Source organism: Panthera tigris, chromosome C1 (genome assembly GCF_018350195.1).
Source record: "Panthera tigris isolate Pti1 chromosome C1, P.tigris_Pti1_mat1.1, whole genome shotgun sequence".
Taxonomy (NCBI): Eukaryota; Metazoa; Chordata; class Mammalia; order Carnivora; family Felidae; genus Panthera; species Panthera tigris.
The window spans coordinates 6,526,369-6,554,103 of record NC_056667.1 but is presented as its reverse complement, the minus strand read 5'-3'; the positions used below and the strand labels follow the sequence as shown (position 1 = coordinate 6,554,103).

General features: G+C 57.7%; 1 protein-coding gene across 1 annotated transcript; it reads right to left on the bottom strand.

Moving 5' to 3' along the window:
• Positions 1-612: 612 nt before the first annotated feature.
• SPSB1 (splA/ryanodine receptor domain and SOCS box containing 1) lies at positions 613-27,420 on the bottom strand. The gene is made up of 3 exons (XM_042997245.1): positions 27,352-27,420; positions 11,693-12,535; positions 613-2,302 (listed from the first exon to the last, which is right to left on the bottom strand). Exons 2-3 carry the CDS (start codon positions 12,384-12,386, stop codon positions 2,175-2,177), a joined length of 822 nt encoding a protein of 273 aa, XP_042853179.1. The 5' UTR covers positions 12,387-12,535; positions 27,352-27,420; the 3' UTR covers positions 613-2,174.
• Between the last annotated feature and the right edge of the window lie 315 nt (positions 27,421-27,735).

The window sequence follows — 27,735 nt, the reverse complement described above, 5'->3', positions numbered from 1 at the left end:
CCATCAGGCTCAGAAAGTCTCAGTCTGGGCTGTAGGCTCACAAACTTCTAAAAAGGGATGAGGACATTCTAGGATCACCTCTCTAGGATTCTCCTCCTCACTGGGCCACTGGTGGGCATCCCACCCTCTGCCAAAGGGTCCTGGGGATCACCTTAGTATCTACTGAGAACTGGATGCACGCAGGGAGGGTTTGGCCACAGCCCTTTCCCTTCCCTCGAGACACAGAGAGGGAGTCAAAAGTGGCTTTGTATTTTTAATAAACTTTCCTTTATTAGGTTACTGACTATTATTAACCATCATAAAATAGAACGGGAGTTTCAAAACTGTACAGGTCACAAGGTTCTGGGCTGAGGGGAAAGAAGGGTGGGGCCGGGGTTTGGGAAGCTTGGGGACAGAGGTGCAGAGAAATGACAAAGAGCCCGCAATTCATCCAGCGTCGGTGGGAGACGGCTGGGCCAAGGCAGTAAGGCTGGGAGCGGCAGAAATAGAACTCTCTCGTGTGCAACATTCATGAGAACATGACCCACCCCGAAACAGGAGTGAGGAAAAGTCTTTAAAAGTCTTACAGGTAAGATTTCCTCCCCACTCCCCCCCCCCGTCCCCGCCCTTGGAAAAAACCTCAAAATAATAAGGGGGCAATTTACATTCCTCACCCAGACTTGGTACCAATTTTGTGCTTTAAAAAATATACTCCGTTGGAAGACTTTTTTTTTTTTTAAAGGTACCCTACAGCAGCTGTTTAAAACATAATTCTTACAGACAAATATATATGTATATATATTAAACATTTAAACAAATAAAGTCATCTATTGTACTGGTACAGAAATGAACAGAAGTCCGATTCGAAGAGATTTGACCTCAAGATAGAAGGTGGTGAACGCGGTGGCAGGGGCCGGGGGCTGCTACGTGGGGGGGGGCTGTGGCAGGGCGCTAGTGACCCTCTTCTGTTGGCTGCCCCGTCCCACCCCGCCCTGCACCTCGTGTGGCTCTGGGGGTGGGGGGGGAGTCATGGTGAGCTGAGGCTGTTCCACTCGGGCGCAGAGCCCAGACAGGGGCACTAAGTGGGGGCCTGCGCTGGCTTCCGGTGGGGCACCACCTCTCTGTGGTCTCCCCAGCCCGTCCTGCCCCTGGTTTCTCTGGGGATGGAGACCCACTCAGCCTCCCTTCTTGGTTGAGGCTCCAGAAGGCCAGGGCTTCTGACGACGCACATGGGAAATCTCAGCTAGGAAAGGAAAGGCAAAAGCAGCAACACCCTCCCCCAGAAGACTGAAGAAATAAAACCACGTGCAAAGATGTCCGAGCCCGAGGGGTGAGTGGCCACCTGGAGAGACACAGGGAGCTGCCACAGCCCTTGCAGACGGGACCCCCAAGATTCTTGTATTGCACGTGAGGCGAATGTTCCCTGAGGGGCGTGCTCGGGAACTCGGAGCAGAGCCCCCCCGGAAACTGTAGGTCCAGAGCCCCAAAGAAAGACACCCTCGTGCCCCTGTGAGGACACGGCCCACCGAGAGGGGCAGGTGAGGCACACACATATCCCGGGGAGGGGCAGGTGGAAGGGACCACCAGAACACTCCAGAGAGAGGGTACTGAAACAAGGGTTCCTTTCTAAATGGAATAAATAAATGGCTTTTGTTATTGTTCAAAGAATAAATAGAGGGTACCAAGGGACTGACAGCCGGGGCTGATGCTGGGCGCTGCGGAAGGTCCGATCTTGGTTTGCTTCTGCCTCGGAGTCCGTGGGGAGTTCCTGACGTCCTGAGCGTTGTCTGCCGTGGCGTGGCCCCACCGGCCTCAGCACCAGCCTTTATCTGAGCACCTCTTAGCACCCCTGGGATCTGCGCTTGGCGCTGGGACCCGGCAGGTGGCAGGGGTAGCCCACGCCACCCCGAGGGCAGATCGGAGCTCAGCGCAGGGCTTCCTAGGAGTCTGTTCTATGTGTCCTTTTCCAAAGAGGGACCTTGTGCGGCATGCAGGGGACTTCTGCCAACGTCAGGACGGGGGACAGGGGGGCCTGGGTCGAGCTGTCCGTGTCCGGCAGGGGCGCTGGGCGGGATGAAGAGGGAGAGCAGGGGCTTCCTCCCGCGGCCAGATGCAGCCCGCGGCGCGGGGCACGGCGGTAGCTCGGTGAGGTGGCACCAGGTGGCTGTCGTGCTGGCGATGCCGGGGCTAGAGCGTCACTGGTAGAGGAGGTAAGCCTTGAGGGAGGCGGGCAGCGGCAGTGTGTGGATGTCACCCAGACGCTCCTTCCCCAGGGCCAGGCGCACGGAGCGGCGGCAGAGATCCATGAGTGGCAGGGGCTCGGCTGGGGGGGACAGAGCAAGGACAGCAGGTTAGTGCAGCTCTGGGTGGCTCCAGAACGAAAATGCTGACAACGCTGGCGATACTCTCACTGTCCGTTTCAATACACAACTGGTGAGGAGACCATTCTACACGTTAAGTCAACTGTTATTAGCTAACACAGAGAACCTGCCCGGGGCCGGCCGCCTTTGTGAGCCCTCCCGCAAACACCGGGTCCCTTAATGGTTTGTTATTTATTTTGAGTTTTTAAATGCAGCCCCGTACTTTTGTTTTTCTTTCTTTTTTTTTTTAAGTTTATTTATTTCGAGAAAGAGACGGAGAGGGCGAGTGGGGGAGGGGCAGAGAGAGCGGGAGACAGAGAATCCCAAGCAGGCTCCTTGCCTTCAGCGCGGAGCCCGACGTGGGGCTCGATCTCATGAAGCGTGAGCTGAAATCAAGAATCAGATGCCTAACCGACTGAGCCACCCGGGCGCCCCTCCCTTGATGGTTTATTATGGTTTGCTCAGAGGGGCTTAACAAGCACAGGGAGGCATCATTATCATCATCCCCATTTTACAGATGAGGACACTGAGGGATAGTGAGTCCAAATAACCCGCCCAGGGTCACGATGCTGGTAGGAGGTGGAACTGGGTCAGAACCCAGGCCGTCCCTGCTCTTATTCACAGGACGAGCAGTAGCCTTCACAGTGCGTCCGTCTGGGCACACGGAAGCCAGCCCTTCCCCCCACACGGCCCAGCTCCAGACCCCACGTGGGCGTCCAGGAGGGGAATCATTCTAGGTGAGCCCAATGCTCGTGGGTCCTGCAGCCGTCCCCCCGCTCACGGCTGAGGGCACCGAAGCAGAGGGGCCTCATGTGCCGGGTTACGCTCTGGGGTCCAAATCCAGGCAGCCCGGGCTCAGCAACCACATCCTTTAGGCTCCAGACCCCGCCGCCAATGAAGACAGATGTAAGAAATGGTGGGGGAAACCCAGCCACCCTGCAGCCTGGAGGTGTGATGTCTGCAGAAACCCCTCCGTCCCAGCTCTTCTCTCTCTGACGGAGAGAAGCTGAGAGCCCAGGCCAGGCAGAGTGGAAACATCAGCCCAGGCTCGGCAGCCGGGGCCCTCGAGACCGCCCCGGCCACCGCCAGGGCATCTCATCTCGCGGCCAGGGAAACTGAGGCTGGGGCTCACGGCAGTGCCGCCTCAGGCACCTGGATTTGAGAGGGACCTCTAGCTGCAGCCTGAAGGAGCACTTCTGTCCTTGTGTCCCCAGACAGCCGGGGCCCGTCTTCCCGCAAGGGAGGCTCCATGCATGCAGCCTGTGTGCTCCAGAAGGAGTGTGACAGTCACTCCCTCCCAGGCCCCGGAGGCTGCCGGGGGCAGAGTGGGCCTTGCTCTCCCCGCCTTCCCGGGACTGACCCTTCCTGGCCCTCCTCCCAGAAGCAAAGAGGAGGTGAGCCCCCTTGGAGCTGCTCAGGGCCACCCTGCAGCATCCCCGACACGGGAAGAGCTGAAGTGATGGCATCCGTGGCTTCGTCCAGGGTCTCCCCCTGACACCGAGACTCCTCTGTGACCAAAAAAAAAACACCGAGAAAAACCCAGCATTTCCCTTGAGATCCCCTGCCCCCAGTGAGAAGCAGATCACCGTTCTCTAATACTCACGAGTGTGCCAGAATACGAAAAATAACATGAAAAAACCTCAACTCTTGAAGAGCAAAGCCTATGGCTGGAGGTGTTGGGGGGAAATGGGGAGCTGATGAGTACGGGGTTCCCTCGGGGAGACGGAAGTGTTCTAGAACCGATCACAGTGATGGTTGCACAACTGTGACTATACCAGAGCCCATGGACTCATACGCTTTAAATGTGGGGACTGTATGGCCTGTGAATTACATCTCAACAGAGCTGTTATCAAAAAAAAGAATCTTAGGCTTGAGAATACATTTGCTAAGTTCCTGGCTTTAAACGAAGGCAAGCAACCCCCACGGGTGGCCAGCCACAGCGAGACGGCAGAAGGAGCTGAAATGGTAAATGTTTTTCGTGAAAAGCTTTCTCGGTTCCTGGACAGCACAGGATGATTAAAGGCAGCCCTGCCTGGAGGCAGGAGAATGCACTGAATGCTTGGGGGCCAAGCGTTCCAGACTCCCCGGGGAGCAGGGCCCGGTTCCTCCCACCTGCGAGCCCACAGAGACAGGACTTTCCCCCCGCGTCGTACAGCGTCCTGTGCCAGTGGCCTCACGTCTGGTCCTCACTTCCGCCCTGCACAGCGGCCTGACCTCGAGCAGACCACTCCCTCGGCCTGGGCCTCAGTTTCCCCATCTGTACGATGAGGAATCCAGACCAGATGCTTCCTAGAGTCTCCTGCAGCTGAGATCCTGACGGCCAGAAATGCCTCCCGGTGGTTCCTGACCTGGAAACGCGCTGAGTGGCCCTTCTATGGACCGAGTGGGGGATTTCGGTGGCCCTTCCTCTCCTCCACTCAGGAGCTCTCTCCATCTGCCCCCATCGGGCCAGTCCCTTCTCCCTCCCGGATGTGGCTCAGCTCCCATGGGGAGCCCGAGGGGCTTCCCCTGGTGGCTGAGGGCACTTGAGAAAGTAGTAAGAGCCATTGAATGTGGCCAGAGAGCTGTGCAGGGCTGCAGAGGGAAGACTGAGAGGGAGTTCCCATCACACCCTCTTAGCTTAATGGTGTCCGAGGCATCCCACGGGGACCCTCACTGAGAAATGTTTCTAAACAGCAGAGCTCTGCAAACCCGCAGCCCCAGCTGCCTTCTTTTTGGTGACGGCCTACCTGAAATGAACATCACAGCACCAGCAGCGGTCATGGCTTGTGGAACACGTTATCGTGTGCCTGGCGGGGACCGCAGCCCCCCTCAACCTACCGACGGGGAAACGGGCTCAGGGAGGGGAGAGCCACGGGCTAGAAAGTGAACATACACCCAGGTCCAGCCTATTTGGCAGTCGGGCTCTCTCTAGGCCAACGGGAGGAGGAAGTTCCCAACGGCCCCCTGCAGTTTACCCAGACGGATGAGGACCTACGTCTACCTCCTTCCACCCCCCCACCCCCCCCCATCGAAAGCAGCTATGTGATATGGGGGAGCCTCCTCTGCCTGACCATCTTTGGACCACACTGAATGATCCAGTTATGGGGGTTGTGAAACCAGAAGGATGTGTCCTTCGGACATAACCCACCTGCCAGGACGAGCTGCGGAGGCGGCAGCTGACAGAGCCAGTGATGCGTTAGGACCCGTCACCCGAGCATCCCCCGATGGGTCCACTCTTGGGGACCGTGAGGGCACAAACAGGTCATTCCCCCCTGGACCTTGTAGGAGGTCAACGATGACGCACAGGGCCACGGTCTGATGGCTTTCCAAAGGCTGGGCAGAGACCAGGAGTGCACTGGCCACGGAGAGGGAGATGGGCACCGGGCCGGGGAAAATATCCATCCTGATTTCAGTTGGTCACTGACAGAACCCAGGAAGGCCTCCCCACCTCAACACTTTTGACGGGGGCCTGCGGGCTCTGCCTCGAGCTCCACGCACAAAGTAAGGTACCCAGTGAACTCCCACTGAGGAAGCCGCCCGGCGGGGAAGGCAAGAGCTTACTTATTTGATGATCGTGCAAGGTGCGTCGGCCGCTCTGCCCATCTCCAGGAAGCTGAGGCGCTCGTCACAAACTTCACATAGTTTGTATGAATGGGAGGGGCGGGCACTGAGGGCGCCCAGTCGGGAAGTGAATCGGGTGCTTTTTATGGGAGCAGAAGGTTGAGGAACTGGACGGTTTATGCGCCAACTTCCACATCTCAAGGAGCAATGGATACCTGGTGGCCTATCTGAACACGCACGGCCCAGCACGCCGACCGGAGCTCTCCTGCAACCCAGCTCACACCTCCAGAGCCCGGGGCTGTGATAGCTCACGGGCTAAATGGACGAACTCTGCGGCCGGGAGGTCAAGGACAGCGTCTCGCGTCAGGAAGTGCCCCTGATTCAGCCACGTTCCCATCCCCACCCGTCACCTTGGCCGCCCCTGTGACTGCAAGCAGCTTCCAGTGCAAATGCTCTGTGAGCTGGATTCTAGACAGTCGTGGCTGGAGGACGGCCATCCCAGGGCATGTGGGCACCTCTCCTTAACGTGAAGCAGGTCTCACCAAAGAGAGGCAAAACAAAACCCCAACCCCTTGTCCTTGGCCACCAGGGAAGGAGGCCTGACCCCTGGCTGGGTCATGAGGCACCTTTGGTTCCCGGCTCCCCCGACTCTGAGAGCCAGTTGTCCTCATGGGACCAGCGTTTTGGGGGACGGGGCGTCTAGAACAATCCCTTCCCTCCTAAGTGGCCTCTCTCCCCCAGAAGGAAACCCTTGCAGGTTGGGTGATTAGTATCCTTGACTAGGGCACTTCTCTGCAGTCCAGCTGGAATGGAGATGTGGGAGAGAGCCACCAGCGGGTGAGGCGCCCCGGGAGGGGACCCAGGGAGGCCAGGAGGACCCCAGGAGGAGGTCACCAAGTCAAAAGTCTCCTGAGGAAAAGAGCTGAGCCGTCTCCAAACCCACAATCACGACAGACCTCACCAAACTTACTTATCCGGGAGCAGTAAAAGGGAGACTTTGAAAATGCTGGAACCGCAGGGAAAATGCTTCCTTAGTGGGAGATGCTAAGTGGGAGCAGGGAGGACCCATGAGGCAGGGACTCTCCCTTGGGGGACGGTCAGTCTGCGGCTTGCAAGTAAGTCTTTTCATTTTTGCATCTCCGGGGTGGGGGAGGCGTGTGGCGGGGGGGACAGGCAGGCCCAGGGCCCAAGCTGGGTCCTGTCTCCCCAGGAAAGAGGAAGGGTGACACTACAGTCCCTCTGGCTGCAGCTTCAGTCCCAGAAAGTCTCAAAGCTGGAGGAGTCAGAACAAATGGGCTGTGGTCAGAGGCGGCTGGACGGTGGGGGAGGTCACCCAGGGGCAGGAGGGCCGGGTGAGCACGGAGGGCGGCCACGCTTAGCGACTTAGGCTGACGGGCTCTGCAAACCGCTGGTCCCTGCTGAGGGCAGGACCTGGTGGCTGGGGTGCGGTGGGGTGGCGTTGGGCGGGGTGGGGTGGGTGGGGAAGGAGGGCTCAGACAACTTCCCAGACTAATAAGTCAGACCGCCCCAGAGGCTGTGACCCTGAGAAGACGTTATCTAGCCAGCCCTGGCTAGACCTTCTGCCCGTCACACTCCGCTCCCCCCATGGACCACGGACCTGGGCTGCCATGACAGTCTCCCTTCCTCAGCTGCCTTGGACGGTAAAGCAAACCCTCCTGGCAGAAGACACAGGCGCCCTTTGACCTCGCCCAATGAGCACCCCATCTGAGTGCAGTCTCACCTTCCCCTCAGGTGGCAAGCAGCACGGGGGTCTCGTGGGAATGGTCTAGAATTGCCGCCTCCACATCTACAGTGGGTGGAATAGTGTCCCTCCCCCCCCTCCCCTAAATTCAGAACCACTTGGGTCCTCAGAATGTGACCCTCTTGGAAACAGCATCTTTGCAGATGTAATTAGCTAAGATAAGGTCATGCCCGAGTAGGGGGGGGCCCTGAATCCAATGGCTGGTGTCCCAATAAAATGAGGCCATGTGATGACGGAGGCAGAGATGGAGTGATGCGTCCACAGCGAGGACAGTCATCAACCAGCCGAAGCCAGGAGGGAGGACTGGGAAGGGCTCTCCTTGGAAGACCCAACCCTGGGCACCTTGATTTTGGACATCTGGCCTCTGGAACTGTGAGAGATTACATTCTGTTGGTTTAAGCACCCGGTTGGTGGTCATTTACTCCAACAGCCCAAGGAACTGAACACACCGCCCTTCCTGCTCCTCTTCTGAGCCTCTCCCCACCCCAACCCTGACGACTTCTGTCAAGGTCACCAGTGATGGCCTTGTTGCCAAAGCTGATGGACAATTCTCCGCCATCACCATACTGGACCTCGTCCTTCCTCAAGTCCTTCCTTCACTTGTTGTCCAGGATACCACTCACCTCCTAAGCCCCACGGCCACTCCGCCTCCTCACCCCTCCGTCCACCTGACCCCGAAACACTGACGCGCCCCAGGGCTCCGCCTCAGCCCTGCCCGCTCACTCCCTGGGTGAGCTCAACCCGGGGTCCCAGCGTCACACACCGTCCAGCCGCGGATGACCGTCCCACCGACTGTCTAGACTGGCAGAGCCATCTAGATGTGTGCAGTGAGCATCTCAAGCTCAAGTTCCCTACTCTGGCCCAAGCCCCGGTCCCCTTTCCCCTGGACAACTGTCATGGCTCGTCCCTGGCCTCCCAGGGGCCACTCTTGCCTCCACCGTTCATTTCTACGCAGCAGCCAGAGTGGTCCTTCCCTAGAAGGAGAGTGTGAGGTGCTCTGTCGGTACGGAACCGAGGTGTGGGTGAGCTGGCCGAGGCTGGCACTTATCCTATTCTGTGTGTGTGTCCGGCTGTCGGCATTGTACCAGCCTCATGGGTCTTCCTATCTGCATCCTCCAAAGTCAACTGGTTGTGCAGAATGGGGCCCATTCATGACGGACTGGGACTGGGGGAGCCGAGAAGGCAAAAGGGCGTCCGGATATTGCCTGGCACCAAAACCCAGGAACCAAAGAGTTCGTGGGACTGATCGCAGCCGCACACTCACAAGCCAGCTCAACTTTTTACTCGGACCTTTTCCTCTTGCCTTTAAATTTCCCTGACTCTCCCTTCAGGGAGGCGGATTTGAGGCCTGCCCTCCCGTCTCCTCGTCTGACTGCCTCTCGAGTAAACCCTTTCCTTGCCGCGTCCCGGATGTCCCAGGGATGGTCTTCACTGCCCATCGGGGAGGCAAACTTGGCTTTGGCTACAGCATGGCATTTCAGGGGAGGGAGGGGTCCTCATCATTAGTCAAGAGAACCCAAGGTAGGCTCAAGCCACCTGGTACTTGGGGGTCTCCACCCGAGACCCGGCTCACAAATGCAACTCTCAACAACCATTCCAACGCCCGCTCCCCACTCCCCTCAAGCCCTGTACATTTCCCCAACAAGAAAAGTTACAGAAGCATCCGACTTCCCACCTGAGGCAGAGCTGACAGGGCATCCCCTTTACAAGACGCCCGTCTGGGCCTCCAGGACTGTTTTGGGTCTCGCCCTGACTCAGCAGAGGAACAGTTCGGGCTGAGTGTGCCCTGACTTGCCAGGGTGAACAGGCTAGTCCCCTCCGGGCCACTCAGGGGTCTGTGTTCTGTATTAGAGCTGGCCACGGGAACAGTGGAGCCCTGCAAACACACAACACTGATGGACCTGTTCCTGGAGGGCACCGGGGGGCTGGACAGCTTTATGGAGACCAATAGCCCCAGTGGCCTGGCGACAACACAGGGGGCCCAGCAATTCATTCATCTGTCTGGCTGCACAGAATGGGCACGAAACGATCTGGGGCTGTGGTCATTCTTCTGCCAGGGCCAGGGCTCCTGAGATCCTAGGTCCTGGGCAGGATGTGCCTGGTTCTCCCAATCCCTGTCTATCCTGGCCCAGGGCAGATGTGGCTATAGACTTTCTACTACCATCACCTAGGGAGACAGACTCACAGAACTTGCTCTCCTGGTTCCCTAGACCAGGTCTGAGATAACATCCTGGGGGGAGGTTACCTGTTGGACGCACACCTGACTGCTCCTGCCAAGAGTCCCATGACCTAGGGGTACTGGGTTGCACAGGTGAGTTCATTGCCATCACCCAGCCAAAGCCAGGGGCAAGGAGCGAGGGAAAGAGGCAGTGGAGACTTCTAAAGAGAAGTGTTTAAAACTTCCCTCTGCCTTATGTCCCCGGATATTTTCTCTGGTATCTTCCAAGGCTGAAGTAGGGAAGGGACATGGGAGAAGCTGAAGGTTTGGAGGCAGCACGACCAGAGTCAGCGTTTGTGCTTCTGACCCCAGCAGGGGCTTCCCCGACGGCTCACCTGGCCTAAGGGTGGGGTTAGATCTCGGGGTGCCAGGCCAAACCTGCCCCTTAAAAATGGTCAGCACATGGGCGGGCAAAGCTTTCTGTATCGCCCCCTTTCCAAGGTGGGGTTTGCAGATGGTAGAAGGGACCCATGAAAGAGGGAGGGCCAAGCATGGGGATGGACAGTTCTGGAATTCTGGGACCTCCTGCCACCATGGGGTCCCAGCCACAAAGCCACCCACGGAACCCTCTACTTCCTAAACCAGGAGGACAGTGTGGCCACATGTGGGCTACTTAACATGTGGTCTGAGAAAGGCCACTACCTTTTCCAAAGGACCAGTGGGAATCACTGCTGATTCAGCCTCCTTCTAATCCACATGATCCTCCCCCAAAGGCCTCCTGACATCCTGACTGAACAAATCCCTCCAGGGGACTATGTCCCAAAGGAGCCAACTCAGAAGACCCCAGCACCAGAAGAGAGAGACCCTAAACCTGTTTAATGAGCAACAGAGAACACTGGTTTTCATTTCTGTAAGAGGTCCTCACACTCCGAAGACTGCAAACCCCAGCTCAATAGTAAACCCCCAGCTACTGTGCCAGATTTTGGTCAACTGCAGATCAAAACTGGAGACAGGCCAACCAGAAAAAAAGAGCATCTATTCATGCATGCATGCATCCATCCATGCATCCATCCATTCATCCAACCATCCACTCATCCGTCTATCCATCCATCCATCTACCCATCCATCCATCCATCCATCCATCCACTCATCCATCCATCCATCCACCCACCCATCCATGCATCCATCCACTCATTCATCCCTCCACCAATCCATCATCCATCCACCCATCCATCATCCATCCATCCATCCAACCACCCATCCATCCATCCACCCACCCATCCATCGTCCATCCATCCATCCATCCACCCACCCATCCACGCATCCATCCACTCATTCATCCATCCACCCATCCATCATCCATCCAACCACCCTTCCATCCACTCATCCATCCACCCATCCATCCATCCACCCACCCATCCACCCATCCATCCATCCACTCATCCATCCACCCATCCATCCATCCATCTACCCACCCATCCACCCATCCATCCACTCATTCATCCCTCCACCCATCCATCATCCATCCATCATCCATCCATCCATCCAACCACCCATCCATCCATCCACCCACCCATCCATCCACTCATTCATCCACTCATCCATCCACTCATCCATCCACTCATCCATCCATCCATCCATCCATCTATCCATCCATCCATCCATCCATCCACGAGGTGCTATCAGGTAATCTGGCCGACTCCAGCTAGAATTCTTCATTTAAGCAGAGGAAGGCAAGAGTGACCTCTGAGGATCTGAATATGCTGGGATGTCTACCTAAAGACAATTTAGTTCCAATGACTGTGAACTTTTGGCCAGGCCCAGCCAGGATGCCGGGGACACAAGAAATCCGGGAATGCTGCCACACTGGACAGCACAGAGGACACTTACGGTCGAGGCCATTCAAGTAGCGCATGCGGATCTCACAGTGGCCCCAGACGGCACTCACTACAGGATACAGTTTTTTGCCCTTGAGTCCTCGAAAAGCCACTCCCATGTACTGTCCGTCCACAATGAAGCTCAGAGTCCCGTCATCCATGTCCAAGGCCACAAGGAAAGAGTCAGGGACAATAAATGTCTCATCCGGCTCCAAAAAGGCCGGGTACGTTTTGCTCGGCTGGTTTTTGCCATCGTGATAGAGCCGGTTGCGCCCCAAGTCCCAGCCCCAGGACTCGTGGTTATTCCCCACGAGAGTCGTGTACCCAACGGAGTGCAGGGGGGCGTCCGCCGTCGCCACCCCCACCACGGCGTGCGTGCCCCGCTGCCTCATGGCCCACGTGATCTGCCACACGTGCAGCCCACGCGTGTACCCGACTTTGCCCCTGATGGCGTCCGTGCTCTGGGCCACCGGATGCCGGTGAAAGATCAGCTTGTCGTCCTCCTTCACGAAGACGTTGAGCGATCGGTCGTTGTTGTTCCACGAGTGGAGCAGCTGGATGTCGTAGGACACGGGGGGCATGTCCAGCAACAGGTCCAGGCGGGTGGGCTTGCAGTAGTCCAGGCCCTGGAGCTCCTGCTTCAAGGGCCGGTACGTGGGGTCCCTCATGTCCACAGTCTTGATGCCTCCGGTGACCTTCTGACCCATGTTCGCCTTTGGTTTCACCTTTGCACCGACTCCCAAGGCAAACTCATCAATCGTGGGGTCTCCCGTCCAGTTTTCCAACGAGGCCCAGACAGACGTCCCAAGGAAGGTTTCCAGGCGGCCTCTGTGGACTGCGGCGCGCTCAGTGTTGCCTATTGGACGGAGAGAGAAAGAGCGGGGTGAGCAGGGCGTGTGGGAAGAAGGGGAACCCGGAAACCAGGAGCACGAGGCTACCCACGCGGACACGTCCCAGCCACCTGGCCTCTGTGCTCCCAGTACACCTGATGCGGGCTCTGGCCCCATGACTACACCACCAGGAAGGAGAGGGGCTGTTCACCAGCGGTCAGCACGGGGACGCGGGCCTGGGGACCGGGCACCATGCTCGATGGTGTCGGCTACACGACACTCTCCAAATGCCTCATCACGGTTTCCCAGGGCGGAAGGCCAAGTTGGCAGGGATCCTGAAATCAGCCCTGGGGCAGTGGGCATCTTCCTTGGGCAAAGCAAAGGGAAGCTTGTGTCCCTTCCCTGCTGTCTGCAGGGAAAGTGAAGCCCCGACAGGCAGCGGAAGCTTCCGGACTCCATTTCCCAGCACCTCCTCTTTTCTAGCACAGTTGTTTGCAGGGGTTCGCGCTAGGGGAGGCGACCCGGGCGTAGGCGGAAAGCCCCCCTCCCGGCCTGCTGGTCCCTGAGGCTGCAGCGACCTCCCCAGCAAGTCCTGTGTCCCTCCTGGGCCGCGGCCACCAGTGACACTCTTCTCATGGCCCCTGGTCAGGTGAGAATGAAGACTCTCGCCCCCACCCCCAGGTAGTTCTGGACCAACACTTAGAGGACCGTCACTTTTCCCCACCCACACCCTTCAATGAGCAGCCGGTGTTTGGCCCCTTGGGTCCCAACAGCCCATCTGGGGAGGAAGCCCGACTCCAAGACTTCACCGTGTCGTGGGGTTGGAGGAGAGACCTCACTGCAGCTGTCCCGTCCGCTCGGCTGGCAGTACCAGGAGGGTTACGACCAAGGAGGAGGGTGTGACACGTGGGTGCCCGGGGGGCCGGCAGGGCCAGGAGGTGGGGCGGGCGGGGGCCATCCGCAGTGGGCCTGCTGTCTCTCCTGGGCCTTCCAGCAAGCCCGGAGTTGCCTCCCTCCCCTGGGACCACGTCTTCAGGGTGACCTGGCTTCTAGGAGGCTGGCTCTCGGCAGAGTAAATGTCCCTGTGTGGGAACACTTGGACCCGACCCCCTTATCTCAGCGAGCACACCAAGCTTCTCGCCCTCCCCTTTCTGGTGTGGAATGGAAGGCTTGATCGCTCCCCGACGCATGGGCATTTCTTCAGAGACAGGCTAGGACTTCTTGTGTCGAAGGTATGCAAAGCTGGTATAAAGCAGAGGTGTCCCTCTGCAGCCAGAGGGCCACCCTGGTTCTGGAAAGTTCTGTGGATATCGTGACCTGATGTCCCGGATCCCCCAGTTTCAAGCTTTCAGGCCCGTTGAGTCCTGAGAGCCATCGAAACCTCCAGGACTCGCCTGTGGTCCCGCGGAGGGTTTGGCACCTGCTTGCCAGGCTGTGTGGGGGTGGGGGTGGAGAGAGCCAGGGTTTGGGGGTGCCAACACGGTCCTGGTAATTGCAGAGACTGGGGCCCACCAGGCTGCAGCCTTCCCTGAACCCCCTCTTCCATGTCTCCCCAAACTCCATTCGAGTATTTTCCTGAGCTGGTCCGGGGCAGTTCTCCAAGTCGGAAGCACCCAACCCATCTCTGCCTGGGAGCCTCCCTCTGGCTGGTGCCCAGTGGCCTCCCCGTGCAGGACGCTGGTGGGGACCCCAGTCAGCTCTCTGGAGGACGGGAGAGAGCTGACTTCCTCAGAGAGCTCATTTCACTGCTTCCTGGAGCACAACGGCCATTGCCCTTTGGTGGGATCTATCCCAGCACCTCAGCGTTCCCATGCCGGGCACAGGTGGCGGAGTGAGGAAGGGGCTGGGGGTCAGGGGAGACACTGGGCAGGCAGAACATGCGGGAGAGAAATGTGGCGGGGAGAAGTCCCTCCAACACATTAACTTCAACTACTTGGAGAGAGGGACTCCTGGGTGGCTCAGTTGGTTAAGCGTCCTGACTCCTGATTTCGGCTCAGGTCGTGATCTCACGGTTCGTGAGTTCGAGCCCCATGTCGGCTCTGCACCGGCAGCGCGGAAACTGCTTGGGATTCTCTCTCTCTCCTCTCTCTGCCCCTCCCCTGCTCTCGCTCCCTCTCTCAAAATAAATAAACCGTAGAAAAATAATAAACCACCTGGAGAGAAATGGGTGGAAATGGAGCATGGGGGAGGTGGGGAGAGCTGGCACAAGTCAGGGGTGGAGCTGGGGAAGGGATGGGGGTTGACAAAGGGAGAGAGGAAGGGAGTTCTCAGGCCTGTGAGCCGGGGCCTGCACACATATAACTCCTGCTTCAGCGAGACCAGGGATCAGCAAACTTCTCGGATAAAGGGCTAGATAGTAAAAAGTTTTAGGCTTTGTGGCCAGGCAGCCTGTGATAACTACTCAGCTCTGCCTTGTGGTGTGAAAGCAGCCCCGGACGGTGCGTTGATACGCGAGCATGGCTGAGTTCCAATAAAACTTTATGAGAATAAGCTGGTCCCTATTCTTGGCCGAGCTCAGCCAACCTCTGGGCTAGACAAGGGGCCTCGCACCTCATCTCCGCCGAAGACGGAGTGCCGAAGTGGAAGGCAGAAGATGTACGTGGGAGGGGATCTGGCGGCCACAGCGTCAGGCCGGCCTCAGAGCGAGCCAACAGAAAACACGGCATAAGCTCGCGGTGGCAGCGGGCGACCTGTTCAGGTCAGTCAACCACGCTCTGAGATTCCACGGCCTGCAGGCAGAGTCCGTTTGTGCGGCCCTTGTGCTAAGCTCCTACCCTCCTGGGCCAGCAACCCAGGGCACCGTCCAAGAGGGAGGGTCCTTTCGGGCCCCCAGACCGCGTGACCTCGAGCAGCGGGAGTCTCTGGGAGGAAGAGGGGCAGGGTAAATTGTCTGCGGCACCGCGGGGTGGCTCCCGCCCAGGGGACGTGGCCCACCCGCTCTGCTGCCTCTGGGCCAGCCCGTCTTCAGGGTCACCCCCAGGTGGTCAACCACCATAGCAACCCTGGAGCCATTCTTGATTCATCCGTCACCTGCCTGCCCCCACCCCGTGTCCAGGCTATGGTCCAAGTTGACACTTCCTTCTCGTAGACCTCAGGCTGTCCACGCCTAGCCACCTCCTTGCCTCCCTTTCCTTCCATTTTTAAATGTGGCTGCAGAGATCTGCCCTTCTGGGGGTCTCCAGAAACTCCACTAGCCCCTTTTTGGGAAGAGCCAGTAAGGTTCTCCCCCCTCAACGTGCACTTCCCTACTTTGCTCCCATCAGCACGGCCCCTGGGGCTTCCAGTCCTGTGGGGGCGGGGGGGGGGGGACTCACGCACCTCGGGCCACTGCCTAGGACTCGCCCTTAGCTTTTCCGAGGCTCTGTTTGCTCCTGGGACAGGGGTGTCCCAAGCTCACCTCTCCTCAACAGAGACAATGTTCCAGAAAGGACCTAGTACAACCGGCATTTTCACTTCTGCTTTTGTTTTTATTTTTATGTTCCAGGCTGTGCTCTGCACACTGAACAAAGATCCCTGTTATCCATTTTCTTGGTCCCTGCACTTGGTCCTACGATGGACGCTGGCCTTGAGCCAAGACCCAGGTGTCTGAAATGTTGAGTAAATAAAATTTAACGTCCCCCCACCCTTTTTTTACTTTTATTTATTATTAGGGACAGAGAGAGACAGAGCATGAGCATGGGACGGGCAGAGACAGGAGACACAGAATCCGAAGCGGCTCCAGGCTCCGAGCTGTCAGCACAGAGCCCGATGCGGGGCTCGAACCCACAAACCGCGAGATCATGACCTGAGCTGAAGTCAGACGCCCAACTGACTGAGCCACCCAGGCGCCCCTAACGTCCCTTCTAAGCCCGGGGTTGGCAAACTTGTTCTGTGAGGGGCCAGATCGTAAGTATTCTAGCCTTTTCAGATGATATGTAAATGAACGGGCATGGCCATGTTCCAATAAAACTTTATTGCCAAAAAACGGTGGGCCAGATTTGGCCCGAGGCCATAGTTTGCTCACCTCCATCCTAAACCCATGCCAACTGCTGACGTTATTTCCAAAATGCCTGGACGCGGTTCTGGGGGGCTGGGGAGGCCACGGAGTAACAGAGGCACCGGCTTGGCCTGTGCAGCAATCGCTAACACTGGGCCAAGGAGTCGGCAGGGGATGCCACACTTCAGGGAGGAACCAGAAGAAGCAGAACAGGCCCCAGCTCTGGGACCAGTCCCCTTTCCTGCCTTCTGAGAGGCAGACGCAGATGTCCAGGCCTTTCAGGGCCTAAAGTTGTCACAAGAGTGTCAGGGCCTGGAATGGCCCAGCGAGTCCCTAGTGAGTCTCCACGCATTGGGAGGACCCAGACCTTGTCCCCCTGGAGGAGAAATAAAGCTGCAGCAGGTGTGGCCGTGTGTTGACCTACCGGGCTGGAACAAGAGAGGCCGAGGACAGAGACGGCCCGCGGCCATCGCCACCACCCCTGGGCTGTGGCTCTTTCACTCTCTCTGCGGGGTTCTCGTTCACAAAGCTCGTACACACAGGGGCGCCTGGGCGGCTCAGTCGGTTAAGCGTCCGACTCCCGGTTTCGGCTCAGGTCACGGTCTCACGGTTTCACGAGTTCGAGCCCCGCATCGGGCTCTGTAGCTGGCAGCGCGGAACCTGCTTGGGATTCTCTCTCCCCGGCTCTCTAGGCCCCTCTCGCACTCACACTGTCTCTGTCTCTCTCAGGATAAATTAATCAATTAAAAACAAAAAGCACAGGACACGGGGTCCCCAAGACTACTCAAGACCGTCGCGAGCCAGCTCTCAAGACAAATTCCTCGTTTGCACCCCTCCCGCCCCACCAGCCTCTGATTGCCCAAGTAACATACTGTCCCCACTGTCCTCAGTCCCTGCGTCTTCCCCAAGATCAAAGACATGCCTGGAGCAGGGGTGAGCAGGACTCCAGGGTGACCTGGGGCGGGGGGGGGAGGGGGGGGGCGGGGATCTGTGGTTTTGGTGGGTGGGGTGTTGCCCTTGTAACGGGCACAAATACAGCAGCAGGATGGCTCTCTGAACCAGGAGCAAGAATGCACGCGTACCTAGAAACACGCGTGTGTGCGCACGCGCACTTCAGTGGAAGCAAAGTAAAATATGTCCAAAGGAGCTCTGACCGTCGGACTGTCCCTCTTGCCGGTTCCGGGGAGTCGACAAGTCATTCTGGGTTGGGAGCTCCTGGCAACATTTTTTTCGACAGGTAAAATCAGATTAAAGATCAAACAGGGTCAGAGGAGAAAACTAACCACCAAAGGGTGGGTTGGAAAGCCCGCGAGGGAAAGGGCCCCCTTCACACAACGGGCAGAGAGCGTGCAAGTCCCAACACAGAGCTGCACCTCCTGTGGGGTCACGTTCTCGAGCCGCGGCTGGCACGGGGCCCCGTGTGGTGCAAGTCACTGGAGGGGGTTCAGGAAAGGCCGCGTGGACGGCTTTCTCACCTGGAACAGCAGGCGAGGCGCCCACCCCACCACGTCTCCCTTGTCGGGGACCTCGACCTCGTGGTCAAGTTCACCCACGCTGATGAGCGGCTGTGGCGCCGTCCCTGAGACCGAGGGTGCTCCTGGGGCCTCAGTCTCCCTCTGCTCAGCCGGGGCCCTCCTCCCACTCACCAACCTGGCACAGCACTGGCCCCAGTATGCTGCGGGGGGGGGGGGGGGTGGGGGAAACAAAGGGGGGAGGACCCGCCCCCAACATCAAAGCCAAGCACATGGTTCTGTCTGGTGCACTGGAGGGCTGCCTGGGGGCGTCAGAGAGGAGCAGGCAGTGGGAGGGAAGCAGGAATCACAGCCAAGGGGCAGGGACACTGGCCCTGTAAACTGCCTCGTCTTTCCCAGAAGAGGGACACAGAGGGGCGTGAGCAAACACACCTCAGAAGCTTCACGACTCTGCATACTTACTTAACAATCGCGTGCACTGAGATTAAAGGCTCTGGGGCCAGGGGTGGGGGTTGGGGGTGGGGCACAGAGGGCGAGTGCCTGCTGTCAGGCCAGATGTCGCCGAGCCCTGTGGTTTGACTTGGGGAGACCCCTTTCCCTCTCCTGAACAACCCCCCCCCCCGCAACTCTCCCCCACTAATGCTACGCACACATCATCTTCGATGGGTCAAAAGCCAGCTCATCCACTGCAAAAGGGGACGCCTCTCAGGCCCTCTAAGGGGCAAAAGCATCCCACTTCAGGGAGCCATGCGGGATGCACAGGGTTTAAAAGCTTGAGGTGGTCTAGAGAGAATGTGGGGGAAAGCCACCCACGCACAGGTATGGGGGTGCGTCCGCAACACGCACCTGGGCACGTGGGGCCACGTGGCGGCCGCCATCCAGACGTATGACACCCAGCAATCACCCGCCAGCTGCTCTCCCAGGATCTTGCCTACGGAACCCGAGAGCCCTGCACGGGGACACGGGGACAGAGACGCTCACGGCCCTACGACGCCCCCCGGCCTTGGAGAGGAGCAGACAGCCCCTCGGACGGCTGACTTCTACAAAACCTCACGTGACGCCGTTCCATGGAGAACAAGATGCAGGACGGGATCCTATTTCTGTAAGAACGGAATTTAAGAAGATTCTATCTGCACATGTTTATCTGTGGGCAGGCACAGAGAAAGGTCTAAAATGAATAAACACCAAAGCTTTCACAATGGTTAGCCCTGGAGGGGGGCGGGGTGGAAGGAACGATGCATTCACCGTGAACACTTTTTGAACTGAGTTTTTTTTGTGTGTGTGATTCACGTATTACTTGGGTAACGGAATGATTTTTAAGCACACGGAAACGAATAAAGGCTGGCAAAGAATACTGGCTTTACACTTCCACAGATGAGTTGTTTCCCAAAGTAGCTCCTGAAGGCCCTCCACGTGTGTGCCACTTCTTCTAAGGCGGGCACGGGATAAATGTTTAATTCAGCCGGGAAGACGCACAGGAAGGATCCAGAATCGGGAGGAGGGCGAGAATCACCGGGTACAGCCCAGGGGGCCGTCCCAAAGAGGGACGTTACTTCCACAGTGATTGCTCCCAGGATTTCCAGTGGCACGGTTTCTAACTCATAATTTGAAATTGCCCAGTAAAAATGGGGTGGCTCCTGTCTCCCCTGGACCCATACGAGCTCGCCTAAAACTCATCCTTTTGTTTTGTGGTTTGAGGAAAAGTCTGTTGAATGGGCGGAGGGACCGCTCTGATGGAGACACATCCAAGGTGACCGGTGACAAATGGATGGGGTGGGGGAGGAGGGAGGGCACACACCCAGGAGGGCCGCCGGGGAGAAGAGTGGCAGTCACACACTCACCTCCTTTTAACTCAAGTCCCCCTCAGCTTGTCCGATTGACCCCAGAACAGTAAAACCATTGTTTTGTCCCAAGATGGGGAAAGAATGAAATGCAGGCTACGGAACAAGGTGACCCATTTATAAAGCCTCCTTTCACCTGAAGATCAAATAAACCCCCTCCCTCCGCCTCCCCACCTCACACATCGGTGTCTGCAGCCCAGAGTTTTGCAAGAGAAGCACGCCCTGAGCGGTCTGTGATTCTTTCAGACAACTTTGCAGCTTGTTGACTTGCTGTCCGGCTCTGCCTGTCAGTTAGGGTTTCACGCTCCCGTGGCCCAGGACTCGGGGACACGCTTTGGTGGTGAGCGCGCTCGGGGCGTGCTCCGTGCGAGCCTGGCCACGGAGCCCCTGGCAGAGGTGTTGCCACCAGCAGGATAAGGCCGCGCAGTAACGGTCCCCCGCACCCCCCACCCCCCCATTCCACCTGCCCCTTTGAGGAGAGATTCCCCGGAACACCCAGGAGAGAGCTGTGTTCTTCTCAAGCGGGGATATAAAAGTGAAGTCTCTGCCCCTAGAACCAACAAAACGGATCGGTCCCTTCTGGAAACTTCTGACGAGTGACTTTGGAGAGAAAAGCCCGCATGGTCCAGAGCTCTAGCCTCTGACCTCAAAAGACCAAGAATGCACCTGCTGTAAACACCTACGGAAGGACCCAAATTACTCACGGCACTTTCAGAAAGGGCTCACGTCAGTTGAACCCTGCCCCTGGGAAATCGGCACTACATTCATACAGAGACTGAAAATTAAAATAAAGAGCCACGGCTGCACCCAATCAAGGTTGTGACGGCAAGCGCCTGCACTCCTTTCGGATGAGAACCCCTGTTCTTGGAGGGACCTCGGTGACACACAATGGCCCACGGACACCTCGTCAGAAGTTTGCCGAGAGAGCGGCCGAAGAGCCTTCGAGAGGCAGTGGGAACGGAGCCCGTAGTGGGGGCTGGGCACCCATCAGATGGCACCTGCCTGGTGCCCTCCACACAGGGAGCGGGAAGCCGGGCAGAGAGCTGGGCCACGGGGACAGCCCACGGGAGCCCAGGGGAAAGGCTGTCGGTGGATGAACCACCTCAAAAACTCCAAGCATAAACTCCCTGAGTCCAGAGCAGCGGTCGAGGTCCCAAAAACTTTCTCCGGGAAGAAGAGGCTGTTCTCCTGGATGATGCTCACAGGAATGCTCCTCCAAGTGGGGTCCCCCGACCCCTTCATCACCTGCCGGGAGAAGCGAACGCCTGGCCTCCCATCCCCGACCCACTGAATCAGGGGCTGCGGTCCAGCGGTCTGCATTCTAAGGAGCCCCCAGCAACATCAGGACACTGCTGGTTCAAAGGAATGACAGCTCAACGTTTTAGAACCTCAAATCCATGTGAAAGAAGAACCACCAGGCTGAGATTCACAACAAGGGTTTTTAAAAACCGCATGTTCAGTCTTGATGTGAGATCTTTTAAATGTTACACATGCTCATCAGAAATCTCAATCCAGAGGGGCGCCCGGGTGGCCCCGTCAGTTAAGCGACCGGCTCTTGGTTTCAGCTCAGGCCGTGATCTCGCGGTTTTGCGAGCCCCGCGTTGGGCTGGCTCCACGCTTGACGGCGTGGAGCCCGCTTGGGATTCTCTCTCTCTCCCTCTCTCTCTCTGCCCCTTCCCTGCTCCTGCTCTCTGTCTCAAAACAAACAAACAAACAATAGAAATCTCAATCCAGAAATGTATAAAGTATAAATTAAAGGGTCCCCCTCCCACTGGGGACGGTCCACTTTGAGCAAAGGATCACCCCCAAATACTACTCACCAGTTTGCTTTTTCCAAGTCATAAGAGACTAGTCCCGGTGCCAATTTCGTGTGGTAGGAGCCGCATAATATCCCATTATGGGAATTTCTGTCACTTGCCTTTAGAGATGAATGTGTGAAGGTCACGCGTGGGGTGAGGGGTTCTCCCTAGCGGGGTGGCCTTGAGCAGCTTCCTCTCATTAGTCTGTGGCCACCTCGTCTCTCAATACGCTCCAAATCTTGGACTTCAGAGCCCCCACCCTACGGTCCACTTCTAGTAGAAGAGTCTACGGCCATACCACCCTGACCGCGCCCGATCTCGTCTGTCCATTTTTAGTAGGACAAAAGCGGAGGTCACGGGAACCTCCCACCAGGCTTCCTGGTCTTTGAACTGGCCACAGTGGCGGCAAGGTGCCCAGGTTCCCGCACAGCTAGTTGGACTGAAGGCTTGTCACCCGGACCTTGAATGGACCACAGCCAAGGAACTTGGAAAGGATTCTAAAAGGAATCAGGCCTTGTGTGCAACCTAATCGCCGTTCCTCGTGTGCGATTTCACGGAACTGAACAGGATGCTGAGGGAGAGGTAAAGCCCCACGCCTCGCAGGCCGGTCGAGAAAAGGACTTAACCCTACTTCTAAAGCCACAATAGCTCACGGACCTCCTCCTCCTGTCCTGTCAACCTGGAAAGTCCTGGACGCTGGGCCGCCAGCCCGATGGGAGGGCCACCTCAGCAAGTCCGAAGGTAGCAAATCGCTCAATCCTAAATTCCCAGGCAAGCAGAAGGGTCCAGCTGCCAGGTCCCCATGGCACCAGCTTGTCACCGGGGGGTACGGCGAGGAGGCAGGAAGTGGCCTCCCCAGCTGCGGCTTCTCCTTTTTTTTAATATTTTTATTTTTTGAATTGTACTCTTTAAAAATGTTATATTATGTGAATTTCACCTCGACAAACAAAAAACCATAAATGGATGAAAAATGTCCACGTGTCCAAAACCCACACGACAGGAGGTGGGTGTGGAAAGGGCTGCAGAACGGAGGGGGGCCCGGAGCTCGAAGAGGTCTAGGGTCACACACAGGGACCCGGCCAACGACGTGCCTCTGTGGGGAGTAAGGAGCCTTCTAGAACTGGGTCACGGCCGCGCAGTTCTCCACTCTCCACCCCACCCCCCCTTTCTTTCCTCCAAAAGAGAAAGCGTAGATGGAGTTTCTCTGGAGGGATCTGGAGTGCGCACCTGCACCTCTGTGCCTGCTCCCTCTGTCGATGACTCTGGTGCCTGCGACCGCACCGCTTCGGCCCCGGGCTGACGCACGGTGTGACTGGACCTGTCGCCACATGACAACCTGTTCCGATGGGCTGTTTCTGAGTTCTCGTGAGGATTACTGCTCACAGATCTGGAGAGATCTGGGCCTCCCGCGTCGGTCACCACCACCTCCCCCCGACCCTCTCTGGCCAGACGCCCTCTCGTAAAACCCGGCAAGTTGGCCAGGCGCTCAAGGCCTGTGTGCATCTAGTAGGTGTCTAAAAGAAAATCGGGGTCGCAGGCTCGCCCCATCCCACCAGCACCTGCTGAACCCTGAGGGGCGTGGCATGGGCTTCCCAAGACCCCGTCTTTGTCCCTCAGTCCCTGAGTTTCCCAAGCAGGTGGACAATTCAAGAGCACGGGCTGCGCACGGTCGGCGTTCAGGGAAGTCGGGGGCAGTGCTCCACCTCGGCTGCCAGAGCGCGTCTTCCCCGGGGGGAAACTGGCAAGAAAGTCAGCAAGACAGTCACGTGCAGAAGTGATCCACCCCGAGAGGTGGTCTGTACGTGTTCAGCTGACAAACACTTGGAAGACACCCAAGTCCCAATAAGGTGCCTTAGGGTTGGAATGCGTTCCAAAAATATTAGGTGCCTCCTGTATACACACAGGTAGAAATCACTGGGGGAGACAGGGAGCAATCATTTGAACAGTTAATGCAAACTTCAGGGGAAGAAATTTTTTAAAGTTTCTTTCTTTATTCTTGAGAGAGAGAGAGAGAGAGAGAGCATGAGTATGTGAGCAGGGGAGGGGCAGCGAGAGAGGGAAAGAGAGAATCCCAAGCTGTGAGCACAGAGCCCGATGTGGGGCTTGAACCTGCGAACCGTGAGATCGTGACCCGAGCTGAAATCAAGAGTTGGAGGCTTAACCAATTGAGCCACCCAGGCGCCCCTTCAAGGGCAGAAATTTGTATCTGTTGTGTTCCCTGTGGCAGCCCCAATGCCTAGCACAGTGCCTGCAACACAGTAGGTGCTCAATAAAAAAGTGTTAAATGACTCTATCTCTAATACAGGGCCAAGTAACAAGTGTCAAAGAAAAAACAGGCAGAGTAGTGAGGACAGAGAAAATGATGGGAACAGGTGGGAAGGGAAGGCTTCTCTGATACCGCAATGTATGGACGGAGACCGAGATAAATGGAGGGAAAAAAGCACGAGCCTACTCAAGAGGAAGAGCGTTCTGGGCAGAGGGAACAGGATGTGCAAAGGCCCTGAGGTGGCAGCACGCTTGTCGTGCTGGGAGAATAACAGAGGAGCCATGCAGAGGGGCAGGCACACCGGCCTTGCGGGCCACACTAAGGACTCTGGATTCTGTCTCCAGTGTGATGAGAAACGGGCATAGGGCTTTGAGCGGGGGGAGGACACAGTCTGACATCTGTCCTAACGGGATCCTTTTAGGCGGCTGTGTTGAGAAGAGGCTGTTGGCAGCCAGCGTGGAAGCCGGGAGACCAGCTGAGGTTGCAGCTTGAACCTGAGGGTGGCCGTAGCGGGAAGATCCAGAATGTAACCCGGACAAACTATAGCCCAATAGGTGATATTAGGCGTGAGGACACAGACCCAGAGCCTGGGAAGACGGTGGCCTAATCTGTGAACCCAAGGACTCCAGCTCTTACACGCCCTATGGTGACAGCAGAGATATCGGGTTACAAAACAGGAGGGCCACTCAACCGGTTTTCCTGAGCTCTGGTTCTGGGCTTCCCACGTGTCACTTTCAGAGGCGAACACAAATCTTTTGCACACTTGGCTGTCTTACTCCTTACTGTATGTGAACGTATCACCTCAGGTTTATACCTCAGTCTCCTGTGAGTTTGGTAAAGATCTCTAAACTGTGTCGAAATTGGAACGCCGGGGGAAAAAATCCAGTTCCCGAATCTACAAGATGTGGGTAGGCCATAATGACCCCGAGGGCTCAGCTGGCCCCCTTGGGATCCTTATCGGAGCAGCCGGCTGTCTCTACCTAAGACTTCCTGGGACTGAAAGGGGGTCAGTCAAGGGTAACTTGTTTACCAAGTGCCTGCAAACACGGAGAAGACACACCAAGTCTGGAGTTGGACCACTTGGGCTTAAGCTTCAGCTCCACAAGCTGGGCGACCTTGGGCAAGTTGTCTAACCTCTCTGAGCCTCAGGTGCTTCTCCACTGGAATGGGGGTGGGGGTGGGGGGGGGGGTGACTGCCTGACATCATAGGTTTGCTTTGAGGATTAAGTGAGAAGCCCACAGAAAGCCCAGCCCTTCATACAGACCCACGCTGGTGATGCATCTGTAATTTAGGGGTTTGAGGAGAAGGCAGGAAGGAAGGGAAGCTGGGAGGGTTTCTTGAGAAGGCGTCTCTAGTGGAGGACCAGCTAGAAGAATGGTCGCTTCGGGGTGTCCGTGACTCAGCCAGGTGGCCGCCTCTCGTCATCTCAGGCTCATTCCTGACGACAGAGAGGCCCCCTCGGGAAGCCCGCAGGTGCTGGTGCCACAGGCAGGCAGTGGTCTTGCCCGCCTCTACCGGATGCTCCCTGGTGCCTCCCCCACGTCCCCCGCTGTGCCTGCTGCAGGATGCGGTGGCAGCTGTGGCGGTGGGCCCGTGGTGTCCCGAGTCTGCTGTGGCCTGGGCTCTACTGAGGCCAGGTGGCAGGGACACACACATCTGGAGAAGTTTCTCGGGAAAGCAACTGGATTTGGGCTGGGTCTATCCCACCTGGGAAAGCAACTCGGATCTGGGCTGAGTCAGTCCCACCTATCACATCTGAGAACACAAAAGGAAGGAAGGGGAAGTGGGGAAAAGGGAAATTGGCCCAATATCCATTTAATGGGCTAGTCCCGGATGGCCATCAGGGCAGAGGGAGGAAGAAGCCAGAATGAATGAATGTGCTCGCTTCTCCAGCAAACTTTGGAAACGTCGGCAGGCGCGGGACCGGCCACTGGAGCTGGGCCAGGTCCCCTTCCACCCCCCCCCCCCGCCCCCTCCCCCGGGTCTTAGGTACACGTGAGGGCCGCGAACGCACGCGGCACCTGCTCGCCTCGGCCACATCAGACAGATCGCGTTTGGAAAGGTGTTTCCTCCACACGCTGGACTTGCCATGAAATACAACCACCAGCAGGTGACCTTCACGGGGAAATGGGGCCACCCCAGGGCAAGCGGCCCCCGCTCCTCACGGTCACGGCCGTGGGCCGTGCAGACCTAGATGCGGGGACCCCTCTACAGCCCTCCGGTGCAGCGGCGGGCCCCGGGACTGCCTTCCTGGCCGGGCAGCGAGTTTCCAGGGCCGGAGGAAGACCACAGCTCCTCTCCCGCCCGACACACCGAGTATTTCTAAGGCCGTCCCAAGTTTCCGTTCCCATATCAAGAGCGCCTCTTTTCTGCTGAGGCAGCGAGACCCGTCAGCGAAACGAGCTGCCGGGACCCACGTTTTCGTAACACAACGCCTTCCCTTGCAACGCACCAGGGTGAATCACTGAGGGTTAATACTATCGGCAGCTGGGCTGGTGGAAGGAATCCGCGCAGAAGCCGGATGGCGCGGCCCCCACCCAGATACCCCACCTCTCTTGATTGACAGCACCCCTTTCCAGGCCCCCCAGTGGAAAGGCGGACGTGACTGCGGTTCTGCACGCGCAACAATCCGACTCCTTCCTTGAGAACAGTCCCTTTAGGGGCCAGGGGACGGTCACCCTGTGCCCCGCATCTAGGCATGCCTGGAGCTGGTGGAAAATGCAGAGTCTGGGCCCTTCCCGGCCGATCTGGGCCCAGGGGGGTGGGGACCGTGGAGCGGGCCCTCCCCAAGGCAGAAAGAAGCCTGGAGGGAACACGCATCAGAAAGAAGGAAAACAGGGGCGCCCAGCCCTCTCCAGCAAGCAGTCCTGAAACATAACTGGCCCCGAACGAACCAAATCTAGAAGCTGACAAGTTTAGCAGAAGTAATGCGCAGAGCCCGTCAGGGCCTCATCCTCTTGCCAGACCCCCCGGAACAGGGGGGGACTTAGAACGGGCCGTAGATTCCCTGGCCCACAGCTTCCAGAAGCCCCCGGCCACTCAGGGTCTGGGAAGACCATGGTTTTGGCAATAGCATTCCAGACCTCTCCTCCTCTCGCAGCTCATCAGGGGCTCCCTTCTGCCCACCCTCCAAGCCCTCCTCAGCTCTCCCTTCTTCTCCAAATACCCTCCATTTGCCGGCTAGCCACACCAGCCTCGCCACTCTCCGGGAGCCTCACGCGCTCTCGCGGCCACACCTGCTGTAGCACCGACCCTTTCACTGCAAACAACCCCACCTGCTGGAATCCCGTCCATCTGTCTGTCCCGGCACCCCTGTCTCCCGCAAAAACCTCCCCCAGAATCACCTCGGGACGCGGGTCCTGCCAGAACCTAGAATGCAGGTCCCTTGTGGCCCCAAGTAGCATCCTGGCTGAGGCCCACAACCTTGCCCGAGACCCGCCCCTCACGGCCGGCCAGCAAGTGGCCTCACTGTCTTCTGGACACCTACCGCCAGATCCGGAGTTCTGGAATGTTTCGGGCCAGTGCCTGGGGAAAGCGCCAGGAGAGAAGTCCACGGGCTCTCGGGCTGGGGGCAGATCTGAGGAGGGGAGGCTGCCTCCCTGTCAGTGGCCGGGCCTGCGGGTCCCCCAGGCCTCCTATGCTGGGGCTAGATCAGCCCTGGCCTGAGCGAGCTCCGCCGTCACCAAGGGGAAGCGGCCCTTGGTTACCACTGGCCGGGAGAACACAGAAGGCAAAACAAACAGTGGGGCCCGCTCCTCCACGGACTCACTCCTCGCTGCTGGGAACGATTACAAGGTAACAGGCCAGTTTTTAAAAGCCCTCCAGAAGGGAGGCTGCGGCCCAATGGGAGGCCACTCTGTAACCCGTTCCC